The following is a 24482-nucleotide window of genomic DNA, read 5'->3' as shown; positions in this document are numbered from 1 at the left end:
AAAAAAAAAATAGCCAGGCATGGTGGTACATGCCTGTAGTCCCAGCTACTCAGGAGGCTGAGGGCAGGAGAATCGCTTGAACCCATGAGGCAGAGGTTGAAGTGAGCCGAGATCATGAAACAGCACTTCAGCCTGGGCAACAGAGTGAGACTCCAAGAAAGAAAGCCAAAAGAGAGAAAGAGAGGGAGGGGAGGGAGGGAGGCAACAGGCCAGGTGTGGTGGCTCACGCCTATAATCCCAGCACTTTGGTAGGCCGAGGCGGGCAGATCACCTGAGGTCAGGAGTTTAGGCCAGCCTGGCCAACATGGCGAAACCATGTATTATGGAGTGAATTGTGCTCTCCAAGTTCTTATGTTGATGTCCTGACCTCCAACACCCCAGAATGGAACTGTATTTGAAGACAGGATCTTTAAAGAGGAAATTAAGTTAAAATGAGGTCTTTGGGTGGACTCTACTCCAATCTGACTGGTGTCTATATAGGAAGAGGAGATGAGGATGCAGACACACACAGAATTCCATGTGAAGACACAGAGGGAAGGTGCCACCTACAAGGCGAGGAGAGAGGCCTCAGAAGGAATCAACACCTAAACAACCTTGGACTCCCAGCCTCCAGCACTGCAAGGAAATAAACGTCTGTTCTTGAAGCCTCCTGTCTGCGGTGCATTGTTGTGGCAGCTGAGCAGACAAAAACAATGTGTCTCTACTAAAAATACAAAATTAGCTGGGCATGGTGGCACATGCCTGTAATCCCAGCTACTCAGGAGGCTGAGGCAGAAGAACCACTTGAACCCAGTAAGCAGAGGTTGCAATGAGCTGAGATTGCACCATTGCACTCCAGCCTGGGCAAAAAGAGCAAAATTCTGCCTGAAAAAAAAAAAAAAACTAGGCCAGGCACAGTGGCTCACGCCTGTAATCCCAGCACTTTGGGAGGCTAAGGTGGGTGGATCACAAGGTCAGGAGTTCAAGACCAGCCTGGCCAATATAGTGAAACTATCTTTACTAAAAATACAAAAAATTAGCTAGGCATGGTGTTAATGTAATCCCAGCTACTCAAGAGGCTGAGGCAGGAGAATCGCTTGAACCCAGGAGGTGGAGGTTGCAGTAAGCAGAGATCACACCACTGCATTCCAGCCCAGGTGACAGTGCGAGACTCCATCCCTAAAACATAAATAAAATAAAGTTAAATCAAATTAATAAAAAATAAAAGTAAAAAATAAATAAAAGTAAATAAATACAAGTTGAAATATATATATATATTGCTTATAGCCATTACTGGGGGAAAAAAGTAGAAAAATATATATATATATACACACACATACATACACACACACACACACACACACACACACACACACATATATGAAGGTTCCAATGTCTCCACATTCTTCCCTAACACTTGTTATTATCTGTCTTTTAAATTATAGCATTCTAATGTATACATATAAAGTGGTATTTCATTGGAGTTTTGAATTGCATTTCCCAATTGACAAATTATACTGTGCATCTTTTCATGTGCTTATTGGCTACTTGTACATCTTCCTTTGAGAACTCTATGTTCAAATCCTGTGCCCATTTTTAATTGTTTTTGTTCAATTACTGAGTTGCAAGAGCTCTTTACGTAGTTTAGATACAAATGCCTTATCAGATATATGATTTGTGGGTTATCCTGTTCTGTGGGTTATCTTTTCACCTTCTTGATGATGTCCCTAGAATCACAAAAGTTTTTAATCTTGATGAAGTACAATTTACTTCCTCTTTTCTTGCTTGTGCTTTCTGTGTCATTTCTATAAAGCCACTGCCTAATGCAATGTCACAAACGTTATGCCTATATTTTCTTCTAGAAGCTTTTAGGTTTAGCTCTTACATTTAGATCTTGGACACATTTTGAGTTACTCTTATACACGGTGTTGAGGTAAGTAAATTTTTAAAATCCTATTTTATTTTTTCATTATTTATTTATTTAGAGAACAAGTCTTGCTCTATTCCCAGTCTGGAGTGTAGTGGTGCGATCTCAGCTCACTGCAACCTCCGCTTCCCAGGTTCAAGCTATTTTAGTGCCTCAGCCTCTGGAGTAGCTTGGATTATAGGTGTGCGGTACCATGCCTAGCTTATTTTTGGGTTTTTAGTAGAGAGGGAGCTTTGCTATGTTGCCCAGGCTGGTCTTGAACTCCTGGGCTCAAGCAATCCACCCGCCTTGGCCTACCAAAATGTTGGAATTACAGGCATAAGCCATGGCACCTGTCCTTAAATCATATTTTAAAAGTTTAAATTGGCATCATCCTTAACTTTCATCTCTCTATTTTTCTCAAATATCATCAACTGCCAGCTAGCACAGAGTCTAAAAACCTCAGACTCTGAGGTTAGAATGCCTAGCTTAGAATTCCAGCCATCTCGTGTAACCTTAAACAATATACTTGACCTCTCTGGGCCTTGATTTTCTTGTCTATAAAATGAAGAGACTAACAAACTCCAGAAGGAACCAACACCTAAACGACCTTAAAGATGAGGATTAAATGTCAATAATATATCCAAATGCTTGCCATAGTAAGCAATTTTAATAGAATTCAACTATTCTTACCTTCTAAATAACACTCAAGTTTGTCTGTTCTCATCAGTTCAAAAGTTTCTACACTACTGGAGGCCATCATTTCTTACTTGGATCACTAAATCTTATTCTTAAATTATTTCCCTACTTCTAATCTTGTCTCTTCCAAATTCATTCTATATCTGACCCCATAATGACTATTATAAAATGGTCATGTATCTTGCATTTAAAAAAATAGCTCCCTGGTGCCTCTAGGTTGAAGTCCAAATGTCTTAACAAGTGAACATGGAGACTTCCAGGTTTGGCTGCTATTTACCTCTCGGGCCTAATCTCTTACTACTACTCCTATCTGGATACATGACTTTTTCCACCTCTAGAAGACTTGCTATAATTATCTTTCATGGATCAGCTAGACACCATTTTCTCTGAGAAGTCTTTCAAGATGATTCCATCCTAGTCCAAATAAACATACCTTCTGTGCCGGGCACAGTGGCTCAAGCCTGTAATCCCAGCACTTTGGGAGGCCGAGGCAGGTGGATCACGAGGTCAAGAGATCGAGACCATCCTGGTCAACANAGGCCTGTGAAAGGAAAATCAAAGGGAAATAAAAGCAAGGAATTAAGCCTAAGAAAGTAATCAAAATTATCCAGTAAGATAGAATGGAAACATTTAGAATTATTTACAATCCCAGCACTTTGGGAGGCCGAGGCGGGTAGATCACGAGGTCAAGAGATCGAGACCATCCTGGTCAACATGGTGAAACCCCATCTCTACTAAAAATACAAAACATTAGCTGGGCATGATGGCGCATGTCTGTAATCCCAGCTATTCAGGAGGTTGAGGCAGGAGAATTGCCTGAACCCAGGAGGCAGAGGTTGCGGTGAGCCGAGATCGCATCATTGCACTCCAGCCTGGGTAACAAGAGTGAAACTCCGTCTCAAAAAAAAAAAAAAAATACCTTCTGTTACACTCTGAATTCTCCCTATCAACATATTCATTGTACAGCGTTATAGCTGTTTACTCATATCTCTTTAATATGAGAACTGGTGAGGACAGACAATATTTCTTTATCACCACATTCCGTAATGAGTATCATAGTCATAGGGCAGATGATTAACAAATATTGTATGGGCTGATGAATGGCCTCAAAAGTACACATGTATCATGTGGCACTTTTCTCCACTAGAGAGAGAACCCACCAAAACAATAACTTAATATAAATTATTTTCATGTTTTAATTTTTAAATTTCTTTTTTTTGAGATGGGCGTCTTACTGTATTGTCCAGGCTGGAGTGTGCAGTGGCACGATCTCAGCTCAGTGCAGCCTCTGCCTCCTGGGTTCCAGCCATTCTCCTGTTCAGGCTCCCAAGTAGCTAGGATTACAGGCACCTGCCAGCCTGGCTAATTTTTGTATTTTTAGTAGAGAGAGGGGTTTCACCATGTTGGCCAGGCTGGTCTTGAACTTCTGACCGCAAGTGATCCACCCACCTTGGCCTCCCAAAGTGCTGGGATTATAGGTGTGAGCCACCGTGCCCAGCCAGCCTAAGAGTTGCAATTAAACATGAGTACTACTGTCATTACTACCATGATGCACATGTGCCTGACTTGTGGTTAACTGATAACACTAAACAAAATGAGAGAAATAGTTAAGATGCTTGATGTATCAAGTGTACAAAACTCAAACTAGATGAATTATTTTTCAAGTTTCTCTGTTTTCTTGTTCTTACCTTCTCTGCAAAGGAAATGTTTTTAAATGAAACATAAATTTCAGGTAAATTCCAATAATCTTATTAAGTAAATTCAACTTGCAGGAAGAAAAAAATGGAACTTTGAATAACCACTTTTAAATTGTTGGCTTTAATGCAACTTTTAAAAATAATCACTTCAGAAATGTCTAACGTCCTAAAAGTAGCCACTTAATTCAATAAAATCCCATTCTAATCCCTATTCTACTTGGAGTAAAAATAAGGATTAGGAGTAAAAAGTGGCCTTATCTTTTAGAAACACATACTAGTTATTTACGAATGAATGAGAAGAAAGGGAAAGTTGGCAAATTCATCTGTAAAATCATCTGGGTCTTCGGCCTATTGAGAGTCAGGAGACTGGGTTTTTAATTAATATTCCAAATTCTAAAGTTATTAGTCTTTACAAATTTTTCATTTCTTACTCTGTGAATTTAAAATTTCTATTTCTCCAGAAATAAATCTAGTTTGTATGGGTTTTTAAGTATACATTTAAGTATACACTAATAATAGTGTATAACCATATTTTTAATTAAAATATCTTATATACAGAAAAAAAGTTACTGAAAACTACAATCAAACTATGAATTTGGCTGGGCATAGTGGCTCATGCCTGTAATTCCAACACTTTGAGAGGCTGAGGTGGGTGAATCACTTGAAGCCAGGAGTTAGAGAACCAGCCTGGGCAACATAGACAGACCCCATCTCTACAAAAAAATAAAAAATAAAAATAAAAATATTAGCCACGCATGGTGGTGGTGGTGCACACATGTAGTCTCATCTACTCAGGAGGCTTGAGGTAGGAGGATCATATAAACCCCGGAGGTCGAGGCTGCAGTGGGCCGTGATCACCCAACTGCACTCTAGCCTGGATGATAGAGCAAGACCCAGTCTCAAAACAAACAAAACAAAACAAACAAGCAAACAAACAAAAACCTATAAATCTGTGAAATCAAATTTGATCCAAGTATTAATATTCTGGGGCAAAATCAGTTCGAAATATTGTATACCTTTACCCATACTTTCTATTGCAAACAATCTACATATTTAACAATCAGACACTACCAAACTATAAAAGGGGTTGGCATGCCTTCTCTGTAAAGGGCCAGTCAGTCAGTATTTTAGGCTTTGTGAACCAGACAGTCTCTGTTTCAACTATTCAACTTCAGTAGTCTCTCAGTATCTGTGGAAGATTGGTTCCAGGACCCCCCTGCAAATATCAAAACCCACAGTTGCTCAAGTCCCTTAAATAAAATGGCATGGTAATTGCATGTGATTTAGGAATGTCCTCCTGTATATTTAAAATAATCTCTAGATTACTTATAATACCTAAAACAATGTAAATACTATGTAAATATTGTTACACTATATTGTTTTCTTATTTTTATTTATGTTTTAAAATATATTTATACATATTCCATTATATTTTTCCCCAAATATGTTTGATCCATGGTTGGTTCAATCCACAAATCCAAAACCTGCAGATATAGTCAAATATATATTTTTATAGCATGAAAAGGAGCCACAGACAATATATAAAAAAATGAGAATGGCTGTTTTCTGATAAAACCTTATAAATGGAAACACATGGTGGGCCGTTCTTGGCTTCCAGGCCATAGTTTGCCAACTCAAGTATTAAAAAACAATCCAAGAGTCACAGAACTAAGCCTTCCAGTTTCCCTCTACCTTCCAGGCCCTTCTGCCTTACTGTTAACATAGTAAGTTGAATCCAGCCTTCCTTATTCCCAAAGCTTCACTTCTGGGACTTTAAAGATCCTGAAGGACCTGAAATAAATTTGCTTTCTCCTTGCCAGGAGATCTCATCCAATTTCATGTCAGTTAGAGAGAAGTGGTCCTTGGATTAGCCATTGAAGAGCAGTTCATGGGCTCTACTAAAAAAAAAAATCAAAGCAAGTAAAGGTTTGTCTCTATCAAAAGACTTCTATGAAACAGGTTTTATTATCCCCATCTTCACATGAGAAAACTAAGACTTAGAAAGGGTAAGTTATTCAGCCAGGGTCTGTTCCATACCCAATGCTTGATTTTCTATATCATTCTGCCTCCAATACATTGAATTGATAAAGACAAAAATATGGTAAATCAAAACAGATAAGTGGCTATGTCAACTTAGATCACTAAAGGAAATTATTTTGTCAACTTAATATTGTTTTCTTATAAAGACTGTGATTCAGTATTTAAATCACTGTTTCAAATATGTTTTTGAGCATTTTTGTCCTACGCAATTACCAATTAAATAACAAATCACCAGAAAAACAACAAATTCCTTTTCTGGATTTTGTGGTATTGGTACTCTTACCTGACACTGGTTAATAGCTGCATGGTTGCCATGGAATGGAGATTGTCTTTCTTTATCTCGATGATGCCGACTGCTGTGTTTACTTCTCTGCAACTGCTGGCGTAATTTTGCAATCTGAAAAGGCAAAAACAGCAAGTACGCCAGAGTGTTTTCCACACGAAATAAAAACACATCCTTGCTTAGTAAGAACCAGTAAAACTCACCCTTAGTAAGTCCTTTGAATTTTTGAACCATATCACAGTCTCATTTTTTTGTTCGTAATTTTATACATATGTACACATGTACGTATATATATATGTTCCAAAACTGTTCTCAGCCTCCAAGCTTCCCAAGCACTACACAAATAAAGTTTTCAGCACTTAGAATAAATTACATTACAGTTTCTTGAAGAATTCAAAAAATAACAATCATTCTCATTGCCCTTACCGTAAGTTTTTCTTTCAACTTAGATTTCTTTACTGAACACCTAACTTTCAACAGCTCCAAAAATTAGGCAGTATTTAAAAATCAACTCAAGCCATGAAATACATTCACAGATATCATCTTTAAATAACAAATGCAATTCCAATAAATATCACATACTATTCTTTGACTGAATTTTTCTATTTCTACATTATATGTGAAATGAAAATGTCATTAATTAGCAACACAGAAAATGGTAATCATAGCATAGAGCCATAATCATCCTGGTTATAGTGAGTACTGAATTTCAGAAATACCACCATATATAGAAAAATAATAAATGTGACCAGGCACAGTGGCTCATGTCTGTAATCTCAGCACTTTGGGAGGTCAAGGCAGGCAGGTCGCTTGAAGTCTGGAGTTAGAGATGAGCCTGGACAACATGGAAAAACCTTGTCTCTACTGAAAACACAAAAATTAGCTGGGCATGGTGGCACACGCCTGCACTCCCAGCTACTTGGGAGGCTGAGGCATGAGAATTGCTTGAGCCTGGGAGGCAGAGCCTGCAGTAAGCCAAGATCACATCACTGAACTCCAGCCTGGACAACAGAGCAAGACTCCGTCTCAAAAAAAAAAAGAAGAAGAAATGTGAATTTGTTGTATTGTTACAATTTTTAAATCTGGTGTTTATATTATGTTGACAGGTATGAACATTCCTAAAAAAGACAAAAATACATAATCAAGTAAGTGATAAATAAATATCCCTACTCTAATCTTTATGAAATCAACACAGTAATTGTTTTTCTGTTATTTCGCAACCCTAAAAGAAAAAAGAAATCAATGGAAAATGACAAATCCTTGCTGCCCCAACATCAAGGAAACAGCCAACAAAAGGATTGTATTTCCACACCCACTACCTTAGAATCATTTTTCTGACCTCCTTAAGTTGATCTGTACTGCCCCAAGATGCTGAGCGCTTGTGAGACCCTTTCTTCTTTTCAGCATATTCTTCAGCCCAAGCACTCTCTGTCTGTAATGAAAAAAGAGGGGAAGCGTACTTTAACAAAAATCATTTCACAACAATGTATACCATATTTTTCTATTATTAAACACATTTCCATTACAGAAAAATTAGATATTAAAAATAATTAAAATAACACAAATTACCCAAAATTGTCCTAGCACCAGTTACCTAACTGGTATTAATTACAATTAATATTTTAGCATACTTCATTTTTATTGCTAATAAAAAAATAATATTTTTACATAATTACAATTATACTACAAATAAAGCATTTATGGAACAAAGTTAACGATATATAGTAACTGTACTTACTATAGTTAACATATCATAGCTAATGATGTTAGTTATTATTAGCATGCTAACATTCTTGTGTTCTGACATGCTGGGCACTGAGCTTTCATATGCTTTATCTGACGTAACACTGTAAGTTGCCTAAGGTCTTATGCTAGAAGTGGCAAAGCCAAGAAATAAATCTTTAAGACTCCAGAGCTCATAATATTAACTTCTATATTATGTCTAGTCTTGCCTTAAGTATCTGCAGAGAATAGCTTCAAAAATGTTAGACCTTAAGCAGTTATACCAAACCCAGAATTTTAAAAGAGTGTATTGGAAAAGAAAATACAAATGAGTTCCTAGCACATGAAACTATGCTCAACCTCACCCCTAAGAAGAGAGAGCAATTTAAGATTGAGCAATTTGCTAATATAAACTCCCTTATATTGTTAGTGGGAGTGTAGAGTCTTTATGGGGGGAGATTCAGCACCTGCTGTCAAAGTTATAAATCCGCAAACTGACACAGCAACCCCTTATTTAGTAATTTATCCTGCACAGATACCAAATGTACATCTTTATGTACAAAATGACTTGCATATTACTCCTTGTATCACTGGTTCTTACAATTAAGACTGAAACAATGTAAATAAGTTAGAATTATTTAGGCTTGGCTAATAAATTACGGTATACCTTTATAACAGAGTACTGTGCAGCTATAAAAAAATAAGGAAATTCACAATATACAGATATGAAATAATCTCCATGATAAACCATTAAGTGAAAAACCTCAAGGCTTAGTACAGTGTGTATAGTAATTGCCTTTAAATGGGACTGTGAAAAATAATGTATGTGTATGTAAATTATACCTGGAAGAAAATACATGGTAACAAAGAAAACTGATACCAGTGGCTATCTCTGGGGAGAAAGAGCCTTAGTGTATACCCTTCTGTACCTTTTCAATTTTGCACTAGATGAATGAATGGATAGCCTCTTCAAAATAATAAAAAATACCAAAAAACACTGTCCACAGTTTGAATATCCTTTGCACCATTAACGTACAATTATACGTATAATTACTAATTATAAAATGGTCTAGTTTCAAATGGGGAAGGAAAGAGAACATTTTCAAAAATAAAGAAACTGTGATTCTAATTAATCATGTCCCACGTCTGGATCTCCTCCTTATAGATAGAAGGACTCCATTCTGATGAGGAGCCTTAAATACACCGAATCAAAAGGAAGGGCTACAATTTGGTCAACTTCCCATCACCACTCTATGCCCTGTTTCACTCTAAACGCCAGTTTCACATTGAGGTTACCAACTGATGTCACACATCCCAGAGGTGACCCCTACTGTACTTATAAGGTCTCATATTAGGGTCCACAGGCTCTTTAAGTCTATTGTTAAAATACCTGTCACAAAGATCAATACGTAAATAGGACCAAAGAGCATAAAGTCAAAAGCAAAAACCAAAATCAAAGTAATAATCTTAATACTACAAAATTTAAAATCTTGGCAAATAAACTTTTTTCTTTTTAAACTTTTAAGTTCAAGGGTACTTGTAATATACAGGTAAACAAGTAAACCTGTGTCATGGGGTTTATTGTACAGATATTTCGTCACCCAGGTGCTAAGTCTAGTACTCATTAACTACTTTCCCTGATCCTCTCCCTCCTCCCACCCTCCACTCTCTAGAAGGCCCCAGCATCTGCTGTTACACTCTATGTGTCCATGTGCTCTCATCATGGCTCCCATTTATAAGTAAGAACATGCGGTATTTTGTTTTCCATTTCTGTGTTAGTTTGCTAAGGATAATAACCTCTAGCTTCAACTGGGTCCCTGCAAAGGACATGATCACATTTATTTTTATGGCTGCACAGCAGTCCATTGTGTATGTATCACATTTTCCTTATCCAGTCTACTGTTGATGGGGCATTGAAGTTGATTCCATGTCTCTTCTATTGTGAATAAGCAGCATAGTATGCATGGTTCAGAATTACATATGTTGGTGTCAAACAAACATGTTTAAGTTTCAGATCAGTTAAATAACATTTTGGGTCCAGGCGTGGTGGCTCATGCCTGTAATCCCAGCACTTTGGGAGGCCAAAGCAGGCAGATTACAAGGTCAGGAGTTTGAGATCAGCCTGGTCAATGTAATGAAGCCCCATCTCTACTAAAAATACAAAAAAATAGCTTGGCATAGTAGTGGGTGCCTGTAATCCCAGCTACTTGGGAGGCTAAGGCAGGAGAATCACTTGAATGCAGGAGGCGGAGGTTGCAGAGAGCCAAGATCATGCCACTGCACTCCAGCCCAGGCAACAGTGCAAGACTCCATCTCATAAATAAAAACAAACATTTTTTATATCTTAGGCAAGATGCTTCTCCTATATGAATTTTTAAATTCCTCATTTATAAGAATAATGTTAGGCCAGGCACAGTGGTTCATGCTAGTAATCCCAGTGCTTTGAGAGGCCAAGGCTAGAGGATCACACGGTTCAAGACCAACCTGGGCAATGTAGGAAGACCTCGTCTCTACAAAAAAATTTTAAAATTAGCTGGGCATCGTGGCTCACGATTGTAGTCCCAACTACTCGAAAGGCTGAGGTGGGAGGATTGCTTGAGCCTGGGAGGCTGAGGCTGCAGTGAGCTATGCTTCCTCCACTGCACTCCAGACTGGGTGACAGAGTGAGACCCTGTCTCCAATAAAAAGAAAGAAAAAGGAAAAGGAATAATGTCATCTACCTACTAAAATTATAAGGTAATTAAAGGAGTTAGTATATGTGAAGGATTTAATTTTTAAGCACGGTACCAAGGATAAAACATTCACTCAGTAAATGTTTATTATTATTTCCATTCCATTATGCCAAGTAGTCATTACTTATTTTGTTATCTCTATGGTCATAAAGCTATATGAAAGAATGTAAATAATTTTTTGATGAAAAAAATTTCAAGTAATAATTGAAGTAAAATTTCAAGTAAAAAACTAACACAGGATAGAAACATAAGTTTTTTTTTTTTGTCTTGGAGACAGAGTCTTGCACTGTCACCCAGGTTGTAGTGCAGTGGCGCAATCTCGGCTCACTGCAATCTCCGCCTCTCTGCCTCTAGGGTTCAAGCAATTCTCCTGCCTCAGCCTCCCAAGTAGCTGGGACTACCACATGCGCCACCAGGCCCAGCTCATTTTTTTGTATTTTTTAATAGAGACAGGGTTTCACCATGTTGGCCAGGATGGTCTCCAATCTCCTTACCTTGTGATCCTCCTGCCTTGGCCTCCCAAAGTGCTAGGATTACAGGCGTGAGCCACCGCGCCCAGCCAAAATAGAATAAGTTTTATGAAAATATTTTTGTACATTATAATCAAGTGGAAATGATAATAGGCCTTTATAAAACATTACAAGTGGGGAGAAACAAAATCTGGTTCTTGAAGGATTCTACAGGTTACCATGTCTCTGAGTGACAGCTAACAAGGAGAGTAAGAATAGGAATCTATGTGTGTAAATGCCTATAAATGTTATTACTTTTACATTCTAAAACTAAAAAAACCCAACTCCTTCATACATTTTATATTACTACTATTTATACGAAAACTTCGGGCTAAAATCATGATGAGCTGCTTTATAAATACAATTCCAGGCTGGGCGCAGTGGCTCAAGCCTGTAATCCCAGCACTTTGGGAGGATGAGGCGGGTGGATCACGAGGTCAAGAGATCGAGACCATCCTGGTCAACATGGTGAAACCCCGTCTCTACTGAAAATACGAAAAATTAGCTGGGCATGGTGGCGTGTGCCTGTAATCCCAGCTACTCAGGAGGCTGAGGCAGGAGAATTGCCTGAACCCAGGAGGCGGAGGTTGCGGTGAGCCGAGATCGTGCCATTGCACTCCAGCCTGGGTAACATGAGTGAAACTCCGTCTCAAAAATAAATAAACAAATAAATAAATACAATTCCAAATTCAAAAATTGTTTAAATTTTTTTTTTTTTTTTTGAGACGGAGTTTCACTCTTGTTACCCAGGCTGGAGTGCAATGGCGCGATCTCGGCTCACCGCAACCTCCGCCTCCTGGGTTCAGGCAATTCTCCTGCCTCAGCCTCCTGAGTAGCTGGGATTACAGGTACACGCCACCATGCCCAGCTAATGTTTTGTATTTTCAGTAGAGACGGGGTTTCACCATGTTGACCAGGATGGTCTCGATCTCTTGACCTCGCGATCCACCCGCCTCGGCCTCCCAAAGTGCTGGGATTACAGGCTTGAGCCACCGCGCCCGGCAAAAATTGTTTAAATTTTTATCCTTGCATTTTAAATGTTGGCTCGCTATTAAATTCAGATCTTACTAGAGACTCTCAAATATAGTTTGAAAAAAAAGTTGGGTTTATACTCTCTCCCTATGTAAGAGGGGAGGAACCCTTAGAGATAAGAGGGAATCCCTCAATTTAGGTAATCTCCTTAAAATATTAAGTGAAATGCAAGGTTGCAGAAAAATGTATACAATATGATATCTTGTGTGTAACCAAAAAAAATTAGTTTTTCTTGTTCACTGGTGTTTGTGTGTGTTGTTGTGTGCTTGGGCACATGCAACCTCTAGGAAAGTAACTGATTTAGGCAAGAATCATCAATGGAAGCTAAAACTATTAGGTAAAAGATACTAAAGAACAGGATATCTGTGTGGTGCCAAACTCACAAATTACTTGCTAATATAAGACCAAAAGTTTAGTTTCTTTCCAAAGTGAAGGATAAAAACTTAATGTAGGCCAGGTGTGGTGGCTCATACCTGTAATTCTAGCACTTTGGGAGGCCGAGGCGGGCAGATCATCAGGTCAGGAGTTCAAGACCAGACTGGCCAACATGGTGAAACCCCGTCTCTACTAAAAAAATACAAAAATTAGCTAGGCATGGTGTCTCATGCCTGTAATCCCAGCTACTTGGGAGGCTTAGGTAGGAGAATTCTTGACCTGGGACCCAGGAGGCAGAGGCTGCAGTGAGCCGAGATCATGCCACTGCACTCCAGCCTGGGCTACAGAGCAAGACTCCATCTCAAAAAAAAAAAAAAAAAAAAAATTAACGTAATTAAGAAAAAAGTACGAGAATGACCTGTTCTAGATCAATAAAGACTTAAGAGAAACCAACAGCAATATATGAATGTCAATTGGGTCCTTTTGGGTCCAAATGTAATGTATAAATGTCAAACTGGGTCATTAAAAAAAAAGATACTGGGGAATTTTTACCATAAACTGGTTATTACATGATATTATGGAATTGTTAATTTTCTTAGATGACCTAATGCTATTACAGCTATACAGAAAATATTCTTAGGTGATACATGCTGTAATATTTAGAGAGAAAACTGTCATGATATCTGCAACGTACTTTCAAAAACTGTAGCAAACACACACACATAGGAAATAGGTAAAGCAAATACGACTAATGTTTAAAACCCTTGAATTACAGCTGTAGTTTTTTTCTGCATTTAACATTTTCATAATAAAAAGGAAAAAACCTTAGGTCATTTCCACTGACATTTTATGAACTCCATTTAGGACAATTCCAAAAACAAATACCTCCATTAGCACGTATGAGACCAACAAATCAATACAGAAGAATGACGGAGCTACAAAGTCATCACTTTGGAAATACTATAGTAATAACTGACTTAAGTAATAATCATCAACAAATGCTAAAAACCAATGCATGCTTCTTGGAGAACGGAATATTTATAACCTCAAATATTTATCCACAAATTACTTATTAGTTACAAAGGGTTCTGATGGATCAAACTTAACATCACTGGCTTCATGTACCTACTGATCCATAGGCAGGCACAGAGAGAAACATACATCACATACAGTATTCCTAACAAAAACGCACTAAACTGAATCTTATCATAAAGGAATATATAAACCAAATACAAAAAATACTGCTTTACACACTTCAAAAATATTATCATGAAAGACTCAAAAACTCAGTGTTAAAAAAAGACTGAGGAACTACTCTGGATTAAAGGATATTGAAGAGAAATGACATGTAAATGCCATGTGTGCTCCTTGACTGGATCCTAGCTCATAGGGGAAACTGCTACAGAGAATATAATCAGAGCAACCGAAAAATTTGGAATATAAACCACATAATGAACAACAGTATTATATCAATCTTAACTCTCTTGAATTTGATAATTCTATTGGTATTTTTAAAAGTCCTTGTTCATATACATGCTGAAATAGTTAAGAGTTAGAATGTCTGCAGCTTACTAATGATTAGCAAATTAACAACATAATTGTACAAACAGACACAAAAATAAAGCAAAATGTGACAAATGTTACTTGGTAAATACAAGTGTAAGGTATACTGGTACTTAATATCCTTACAACTTTTCTGTAAACTTAAGATTTTTCTAAAAATAAAAAGTTAAAAAAATTCATGGAAATTATTAAATGACAGTAATTTTAAGTATAAAAATTAATTTAAAGAAAAGCGAAGGTATATAAAAGATTCCTATAGATTTATTAAAAACAAATTAAAGACGAGAGTAACAGTATTAATTACTGAGACAAAAATAAGCATAAAGAGCAACAGGCAGCTTTGCTCACTTTAGTGATAAGATGTTCAGGGCAGGAAAAAAAAATGCCTAGCAAAGACATCAATTTTACTTATACTACTAATTCAAAAGAGAATTGCTTTCTTTGTTCAACTAAGAAGCTGTGCTTTGATTATAGGACACTTAGATATTGATTTAAAAGTAAAACTGAGTTTTAATTAAAATGTTTTGATTTTGTTCAGTCTTGTCTTATGTACTACAAGGTTTATATTAAAGTACCTAATAATGTGTCAGACACTGGATTAACATTTGGAGGTCAAGAGGAAATATAGTTCTTATTCTCAAAGAGCTTCTTCTACGAGAAAAGGAATAAATAGCTAATTATGATATATGTGATGACAGAAGTCCCCTAAGAAAGGCATCTAACTCAGAATTGGAAGGACAGGAAAGGTTGGTAGGCACAGTATTATGGAATAAGGAGATACAACCAGAATATGAGTCACCCAGTCAAATGATGGAAAAAGCATTCCAAACAAACTAGATTGCTCGAGAAGCATCAGTGAGTTGAGCACATAGGGCCAGGTTCATTATTGAAACTTGGAGTACATCTTCAAAATTATTTTTAATGAGATTTTTTAAATGTTATTCCTTGACAAATATAGATGCAAAGATCCTCAATAAAATACTAGCAAACCCAACCAACAAAATTTAAAAAAAAAACATAGATGATTCAATAAACAAAAATCAACTGATAGAATAAACCACATTAACAAAATAAAGAGTACATATGATCATTTCAATAGACGCAGAAAAAGCATCTTACAAAATTCACTCCCTTTCATGATTAAAAACAAATCGTAAATAACAAAAAAGTATCTCAACATATTAAAATAAAGTTCATAAAGGAGAAGCCCACAGCCAACAGCATATCCAACGATGACAAACTGAAAGCTTTTTCTCTAGGATCAGGAACAAGGCAAGGATTACCCACTCTTGTCGCTTCTATTCAACACAGTACCAAAAGTCTTAGCCAGGACAATTAGGCTACATAAATAACCTCCAAATTGGAAAAACAAGAATTAAAATTGTCCCATTTGGACACAACATTATGTTATTCTAGAAAACACTGAAACTCCACAAAACAGTTAAAACTAACAAATTCTGTAAAGCTGCAGGATACAAAATCAACAAAAAAGTCAGATGTGCTTTCAAACATTAACAAATATCTAAAAAGGAAATTAGGAAAAAAGGTACTGGAATCTAGAGAACCAAATGGCGGAATAGAAGGCTGTACTTATTGTTCCTCCCAGAAGGACACCAATTTAACAACTATCTATACCCAAAAACCACCTTCATAAGAACCAAAAGTCAGGTGAGCACACACGGTACCTGGTTTTAACTTCATATGACTAAAAGAGGCATTGGAAGAAGGTTGGAAGGACAGGTTTGAATAGCTGATGCCCCATTCACCACCCCCACCCCCTTGCCACTGCAACAAGCTGTGTGGCATGCACTTGGGAGAGGGAGAGCACAGCAATTGTGAGGTAATGTACTGAACTCAGTGCTGCCATCACTGCAGAAAGCAAAATCGGGCTGCACTCTGCTGACACCCACCCACGGAGGGAGTACTTAAATCAGCCTTAGCCAGAGGGGAATTCCCAACCCCATGGCCAAAGCTTGAATTCCACCAAGCTACATCATTGCAGACTAAAGTGCTCTACAGCCCCAAATAAACTTGAAAGTCAGTGTAGGCCATGGAGACTGCAACTCCTAAGCAAACCCTAATGTTGAACTGGTCTCAGAGCCAGTGGACTTGGGGGACACATGACCTACTGACATATCAGCAGGGACAACCAAGGGAGTCCTGGTGCCACCCAACCGCAGGCTACGCAGTTCACAGCTCCAAAAGACATATATTCTTTGTCTTGCATCTTGGATACCAGCTCGGCCAAAAGAGGATAGGACACCAGAGTCATGGCTCCCTTTCTAGGCCTTATCTCCTGGAGGACATTTCTAGACATACCCCAGGCCAGAAAGGAATTTGCTCCCTTGAAGGAAAGGAACCAGTACCAGCAGGATCCATCACCTGCTGACTAAAGAGTCTGTGGGCCCTGAGAAACCAGCAGTCATGGCCAGGCAGTGTGGACCTTGGATAAGACTCTGAGACTTGCTAGCTTCAGGTGAGACTCAGCATGTTCCCAGCTATGCTAGCTATGGGAATACCCCTGCTTGAGAGAAGCAGAGGAAAAAGTAAAATAAAGGGAACTTTGTCTTGCACCTTAGGTATTAGCTTGGCCACAGTGGGGTAGAACACCAAGCAGGCTGTTGGGGTCCTTGGTTCCAGGCCTTGGCTCTTGGATGGCATTTCTGGACCTGCCCTGGGCCAGAGGGGAAACCACTGCCCTAAAAGGTGAGGTCCACACCAGGCAGCAATAACCACAAGTCTTTGGGACTTAAGAGAACACTGGCAGCGCCCTGGCAGTACTACTTGTGGGTCTGTGGTAGTGATGGCTACAAGGTGAGGCTCCTCTGCCTGTGAAAAGGGGAAGAAAGAGTGGGAAGGACTGCATCTTGTGGTCTGAGTGCCAGCTCAGCTGCAGTACAACAGAACACCAGGCAGACTTCTAAGGTTTTTGACTCTAGTCCCTGGCTCCCTATATCACCTCTGGACATGCCCAGGGCCTGGGGAAACTTACCACCAGGAAGGAAAGGACACATACCTAGATGATTTCACCACCTGCTAACTGCAGAGCCCCAGAGCCTTGAGCAACCAACCATATGTACTAGCCAGATAGTGGTTACAGCAGGCCTTGGGTGAGACCCAAAGCTGTACTGGCTTCAGGTCTGACTCAGTGCAGTCAGTGGTAGTAGTCAAGGGAGTGCTTGTGTCACTCCTCCCCCAGCTCCAGGCGGCTCAGAACAGAGAAAAACACTGTTTGAGAGAAACAGAACAGAACAAGGGTCTCTGCCTTGTAATCCAGATAATTCTTCTGGATCTTAACCAAGATTGTCAAGGCAGTTTATCTACAACTCTGCAAGAATATCACAACATTACTGAGCTTGGGCTGTGCCCTAATAAAGACACAGCTTCGATTACAACAGCTATGTTTTGTTTTGTTTCTTTTTAAGACAGGATTTCATTCTGTCATCCAGGCTGGAGTACAAATGGCACCATCTCGGCTCACTGTAGCCTCAACTTCCTGGGCTTGAGCAATCCTCCCACCTCAGCCTCCCAAGTAGCTGAGACTATAGGCATATTCTACCACACCTGGCTAGTTTGTTGTTTGTTTTGTAGAGATTGGTTTTCACCATGTTATCCAAGCTGGTCTCAAACTCCTAAGCTGAAGCAATCTGCCCTCCTCAACTTTTCAAAGTGCTAGAGTTTCAGATGTAAGCCACTGCACCCGGTCAACACCCAGTCTTTTCAAGTATCTGGAAAGCTTTCCCAAGAAAGACAGGTACAAACAAGCCTGGATTACAAAGATGTACAAGAAATATCTAACTCTTTAATGCCCAGACACAGACTAACATCTATAACCATCAAGACCATTCACGAAAGCATGACCTCACCAAATGAACCAGAGACGAATCCTAGAGAAACAGATATGTGACCTTTAAGATAGAAAATTCAAAATAGCTATTTTGAGGAAGCTCACAGAAATTCCAGGTAACACAGAGAAGGAATTCAGAATTCTGTCAGATAAATTTAACAAGGAGATTGAAATACTTAAAAAGAATCAAGCAGAAATTCTGGAGTTGAAAAATGCAACTGACATACTTAAGAATGCATTAGAGTTTTTTAGTAGTAGAACTGATCAAGCACAGGAAAGAATTAGTGAGCCTGAAGATGGTTTATTTGAAAGCACAGTCAGGAGAGACAAAAGAAAAAGAAAACAATAAAGCATGCCTACAGGATCTAGAAAATAGCCTTGGAAGGGCAAATTGAAGAGTTACTGGCCTTAAAGGGGAGGTAAAGAAAGAGAGATGGGGGTAGAAAGTTTATTCAATCAGATAATAACAGAGAATTTACCAAATCTAGAGAAAGATATGGATATCAAAGCATAAGAAGTCTATACAACACCAAGCATATTTACCCATAAGAAGACTACCTCAAGGCACTTAATAAAACTCCCAATAAGTACAGGATAAAGAAAGAATCCTAAAAGCAGCAAGAGAAAAGGGACAAATTACATATAATGGAACTCTAGCACATGTGGTAACAGACTTTTCAGTGGAAACTACAGGCCAGAAGAGAGTGGCATGACATAGTTAAAGTGCGGAAGGTTAAAGCTTTTGCCATGGAATAGTATATCTGGCAAAAGTATTCTTCAAATATGAAGGAGAAATAAAGACTTTCCCAGACAAACAAAAGCCAGGGGGGATTTCATCAACACCAGACTTAGTTTACAAGAAATACTAAAGAGTACTTCAATCAGAAAGAAACAGACATTAATGAGCAATAAGAAATCATCTGAAGGTATAAAAGTCACTAGTAACAGTAAGAACCCAGAAAAACACAGAATATTGTAACACTGTAACTGTGGTGTGCAAATTATTCTCAGGTAGAAAGACTAAACAATGAACCAATCAAAAATAATAACTACAAGAATTCTTCAAGACATAGTAAAATAAGAAATAAATAGAAACAAAAAGTCTAAAGCAGGGAAAGGAAGTTAAGGTGTAGAGTTTTTATTAGTTTTCTTTTTGCTTGTTTGTTTGCAAACAGTGTTGTTATCAGCTTTAAAAAATGGGTTATAAGAGTATTTTCAAGCCTCATGGTAATCTCAAATCAAAAAACATACAACGGATACACTAAAAATGAAAAGGAAGAAAATAAATCATACCACCAGAGAAAATTACCTTCACTAAAAAGAAGACAGGAAGGAAGGAAAGAAGAGAAGACCACAAAACAACCAGGAAACAAATAACGAAATGGCAGGAGTAAAGTCTTCACTCATAAATAATAACAGTGAATGAAAATGGACTAAATTCTCCAATCAAAACACTCAGAGTGACTGAATGAATAAAAACAAAACCTAATGATCTGTTGCCTACAAAAAAACACATTTCATCTATGAAGAAACATATCAACTGGAAAAAAAAGGGATGGAAAAAGATATTCTATGCAAATGGAAACCAAAAAAGAGCAGAGTAGCTACACTTAGACAAAATAAATTTCAAGACAAAAAGAAGAGACAAAGAAGGTCAATATACAGTGATAAAGCAGACAATTCAACAAGATATAACAACTGTAAATATATATGCACCCAACAATGGTGCTCACACATAAATAGAGAGACAGACCCCAATACAGTAACAGCTGGAGACCTCAACACTCCACTTTCAGTGTTGAACAGATCATCTATACATAAAATCAACAACAACAAAAAATCAGATTCAATCTGTAGTATAAACCAAATGGACCTAATAGATATTTACAAAACATTTCATCTAACGGCTATAGAATACACAGTCTTTTCCTCAGCACACGGATCATCACTCTCAATGACAGACCATATGTTAAGTCACAAAAAAAAGTCTTAACACATTCCAAAAAAATCTGAAGTAATATCAAGCATCTTCACTGACCACAATGATATAAAACTAGATAACAATAACAAGGAATTTTGGAAAATATTTTAAAACCATGAAAATTAAACAATATGCTCCTGAATGATCAATGGGTCAATGAAGATATTAAGAAGCAAATTTAAAAATTTCCAACAATAAATGACAATGGAGGGCTGGGTGCACTGGCTCATGCCTGTAATCCCAGCACTTTGGGAGGCCAAGGCAGGCAGATCACCTGAAGTCAGGAGTTCGAGACTAGCCTGGCCAACATGGTGAAACCCTGTCTCTACAAAAAACAAAAAATTAGTTGGGTGTGGTGGCATGTGCCTGTAATCCCAGCTACTTGGGAGACTGAGGCAAGAGAACTGCTTGAACCTGGGAGACGGTGGTTGTAGTGGGCCGAGATCATGCCATTGCACTCCAGCCTGGGCAACAGAGCAAAATTCCGTCTTAATAATGGAAACACAAAACACCAAAACCTATGGGATACAGTGAAAGCAGTGCTAAGAGGGAATTTTATAGCTAAAAGTGCCTACATCAAAAAAGAAGAAAAATTTCAAATAAACAACCTAATGATGCATCTTAAGGAACCAGAAAAGCAAGAGCAAACCAAACACAAAATTAGAAGAAATAATAAAAATCAGATCAGAAATAAATGAATTTGAAATGAAGAAAACAATACAAAAGATCAACAAAACAAAAAGATGTATTTTGAAAATATAAACAAAATTGACAAATCTTTAGCCAGACTACAAGAAAAAGAGAAATTTACATAAATAAAATCAGAGAGAAAAAGGAGACATTATAAGAAATGTCACCACAGAAATTCGAAGGATCATTATTGGCTACTATGAGCAACTATATGCCAATATACTAGAAAATCTAGAATAAAAGGATAAATTCCCAGACACATACAACCTACCAATATGGAACCATGAAGAAATTCAAAACCTGAACAGACCAATAACAAGTAACAAAATCAAAACCATAATAAAAAGCATCCCAGCAAAGAAAATCCCAGGACCTGATGGCTTCAGAGCTGAATTCTATCAAACACTTAAAGAAGAACTAATACCAGTCCTATTAAAACTATTCTGAAAAACAGAGGAGGGCATATTTCCATACTCATTCAGTGAGGCCAGAATTACCCTGTTACCAAAACCAAACACTTCAAAGAAAGAAAACTATAGGCCAATATCACTGATGAATATTGATGCAAGACTCAACAAAATACTAGCAAACTGAATTCAACAACACATTAAAAGTTCAATTATTATGACCAAGTGTAATTTATCCCAGGGATGCAAAGATAGTTCAACAAATGCAAATCAATCAATGTGATACATCACATTAACAGAGTAAGGACAAAAATTATATGATCATTTCAACTGATGCTGAAAATGCATTTGATAACATCCAACATCTCTTCATGATGGAAAAAAAAAAAAAACACCTCAAAACACTGGGTATAGAAGGAATATACCTCCACATAATGCAAGTCATTTATGACAGACCCATAGCTAGTGTCATGCTGAATAGGAAAAAATGGAAACCCTTTTGACAAAGATGCCCACTTTCACCACTGTTACTCAATACAGTACTAGAACAGCTAGACAGAGCAACTGCACAAGAGAAGGAAATAAAGGGCACCCAAAGTGGGATGGAAGAAGTCAAATTATCTTTGTTTGCAGATAATATGATATTACATTTAGAAACACCTAATGGCTCCACCAAAAAAAAAAAAAAAAATAGCTGATAAACTCAGCAAGGTTGCAGGATACAAAATCAACATATAAAAATCAGTGAGATTTCTGTATGACAACAGCAAATACTCTGAAAAACAAATCAACAAAGTAGTTCCATTTACAATAGCTACAAATAAAATACCTAGGAATTAATTTAACCAAACAAGTGAAAAACTTCTTCACTGAAAACTGCAAAACAGAGTGAAGAAATTAAAGATACACATAAAAGGGAAAGAAATCCCATGCTCATGGATTAAAAGAATAGATATTGTTAAAACGTTCATACTACCCAAAGCAATCTACAGATATAATGCAATCTCAATCAAAATACCAATAACATTCTTCACAGAAAAAAAAAAAAATAAAAATCCTAAGGAGCCACCAAAGACCCAGAATAGACAAAGCTATCCTGAGCAAAAAGAACAAAACTGGAGGAATCACATTACCTGACTTGAAATTATACTACAGAACAATAGTAACCAAAACGGCATGGTATTGGCATAAAACAGACACATAGAACAGAACAGAAGAGAGAATCCAGAGATAAATCCATACATCTACAATGAACTCACTTTTGACAAGGATGCCAAGAACATACATGGGGAAAGAACAGTCTGTTCAATAAATGGTGCTGGGGAAACTGGTTATTCATATGCAGAAGGATGAAACTAGACCCTATGTCTCGCCATATACAAATATGAAATAAAAATGGATTAAAGATTTAAATCTAAAACCTCAAACTATGAAACTACTACAAGAAAACCTTGGGAAACTCTCCACGTTGTTCATCTGGGCAAAGATTTCTTGAGTAATAATGCACAGGCGCAAGCAACCAAAGCGAAAATGGACAAATGGGATCATATCAAGTTAAAAAGCTTCTGCAGAGTAATGGAAATAATCAACAAAGTGAAAAGAAAACCCACAGAATGGGAGAAAATATTTGCAAACTACCCATTTAACAAGGGATTAATGGCCAAAATATATAAGGAGTACAAACAACTCAATAGGAAAAACTCTAATAATCTAACTTAAAATGGGCAAAAGATCTCAACAGATATTTCTCAAAGGAAGACATACAAAAGGCAAACAGGTACATGAAAAGGTGCTCAATATCACTGATCATCAGAAAAACACAAATGAAAACTACAATGAGATACCATCTCACCCCAGTTAAAATGGTTTTTATCCAAAAGCTGGACAATGACAAATACTGGCAAGGATATGGAGAAAAGAGAACCCTCATACACTGTTGGTGGGAATGTAAATTCATACAACCACTATGGAGAACAGTTTGGAGGTTCCTCAAAAAAAAGAGGAACTATATGGTCCAGCAATCCTACTCCTAGATATATATCTCAAAGAAAGAAAATCAGTATACTGAAGAGGTATCTTCTCTCCCATGTTTGCTGCACCGGTATTTCCAATAGCCAAGATTTTGAAGCAACCTAAGTATCCACCAATCAATGAATGGATAAAGAAAACGTGGTACATATACACAGTGGAGTACTATTCAGCCATAACAGAAAAAAAAAAGAGATCCTGCCATTTGCAATAGCATGAATGGAATTGGAGAACATTATGTTAAGTGAAGTCAGCCAGACAGAGAAAGACAAACTGTGCATGCTCAAAATCTAACAATTGAACTCACGGAGATAGAGAGTAAAGGGATGGTTATCAGAGGCTGAGAAAGTTAGTAGCAGGCAAGAAGGGAAGAGTGATGGTTAATGGGTACAAAAGAATATAGTTAGATAGAATCAGATCTAGTATTTGATACCACAACAAGGGTGACTCCAGCCAACAATAATTTATCATATATTTAAAAGTAAGTAAAATAATATCATTGGAATGTTTGTAACACAAAGAAATTATAAATGCTTAAGGTGATGGATATCTCATTTACTATATTGGTTATGTATTATAAGCCTGTATCAAAATATCTCAGCTACCCCATAAATCTATACACCTACTATGTACCCATAAAAATTAAAAATAAGGGGGAATCGATCCAAGATGGCCGTTTAGGAACAGCTCAGGATTGCAGCTCCCAGTGAAAGCGCAGCGGGTGAGTGGACGCCGCATTTTTATTGCCCACAGACTAGGAAATTCCCAGGTGGAGGAGCTCCATGGGTCGCCAGCACGGCTGTTTCCGCCAGTGTGGCTGTGCTGGCCGACGCCACTGCTTTGCCCCACGCGGCTGCTTTGCCGGCTCCCCGGAGCAGCGGTTCTCTGTACAAAATACACCGGTCCGGGTGCCCTTTTGGCTGGCGATTGGAGCCACGGGAAGTCGCCCATTCGTCTGTTTAAAAAGGGGACTGAGCAGGGAACCAGGACAG

General features: G+C 37.9%; 1 protein-coding gene across 1 annotated transcript in view; it reads right to left on the bottom strand.

Annotated features, from left to right (window-relative positions):
* Positions 1-24482, bottom strand: part of FAM117B (family with sequence similarity 117 member B) — a 131501-nt gene that overhangs the window by 34570 nt on the left and 72449 nt on the right. The window contains exons 3-4 of the mRNA XM_017536818.2: positions 7944-8036; positions 6605-6718 (exon numbers count right to left, since the gene is read on the bottom strand). Of these exons, the coding sequence (XP_017392307.1) occupies positions 6605-6718; positions 7944-8036 (207 nt within the window). The remainder of the gene's footprint in view (positions 1-6604; positions 6719-7943; positions 8037-24482) is intronic.

Source organism: Cebus imitator, unplaced genomic scaffold (assembly GCF_001604975.1).
Source record: "Cebus imitator isolate Cc_AM_T3 unplaced genomic scaffold, Cebus_imitator-1.0 Scaffold101, whole genome shotgun sequence".
In the NCBI taxonomy this organism is placed as follows: Eukaryota; Metazoa; Chordata; class Mammalia; order Primates; family Cebidae; genus Cebus; species Cebus imitator.
The sequence above is the reverse complement of the archived record's forward strand: the minus strand, read 5'-3'. Positions and strand labels throughout refer to the sequence as shown.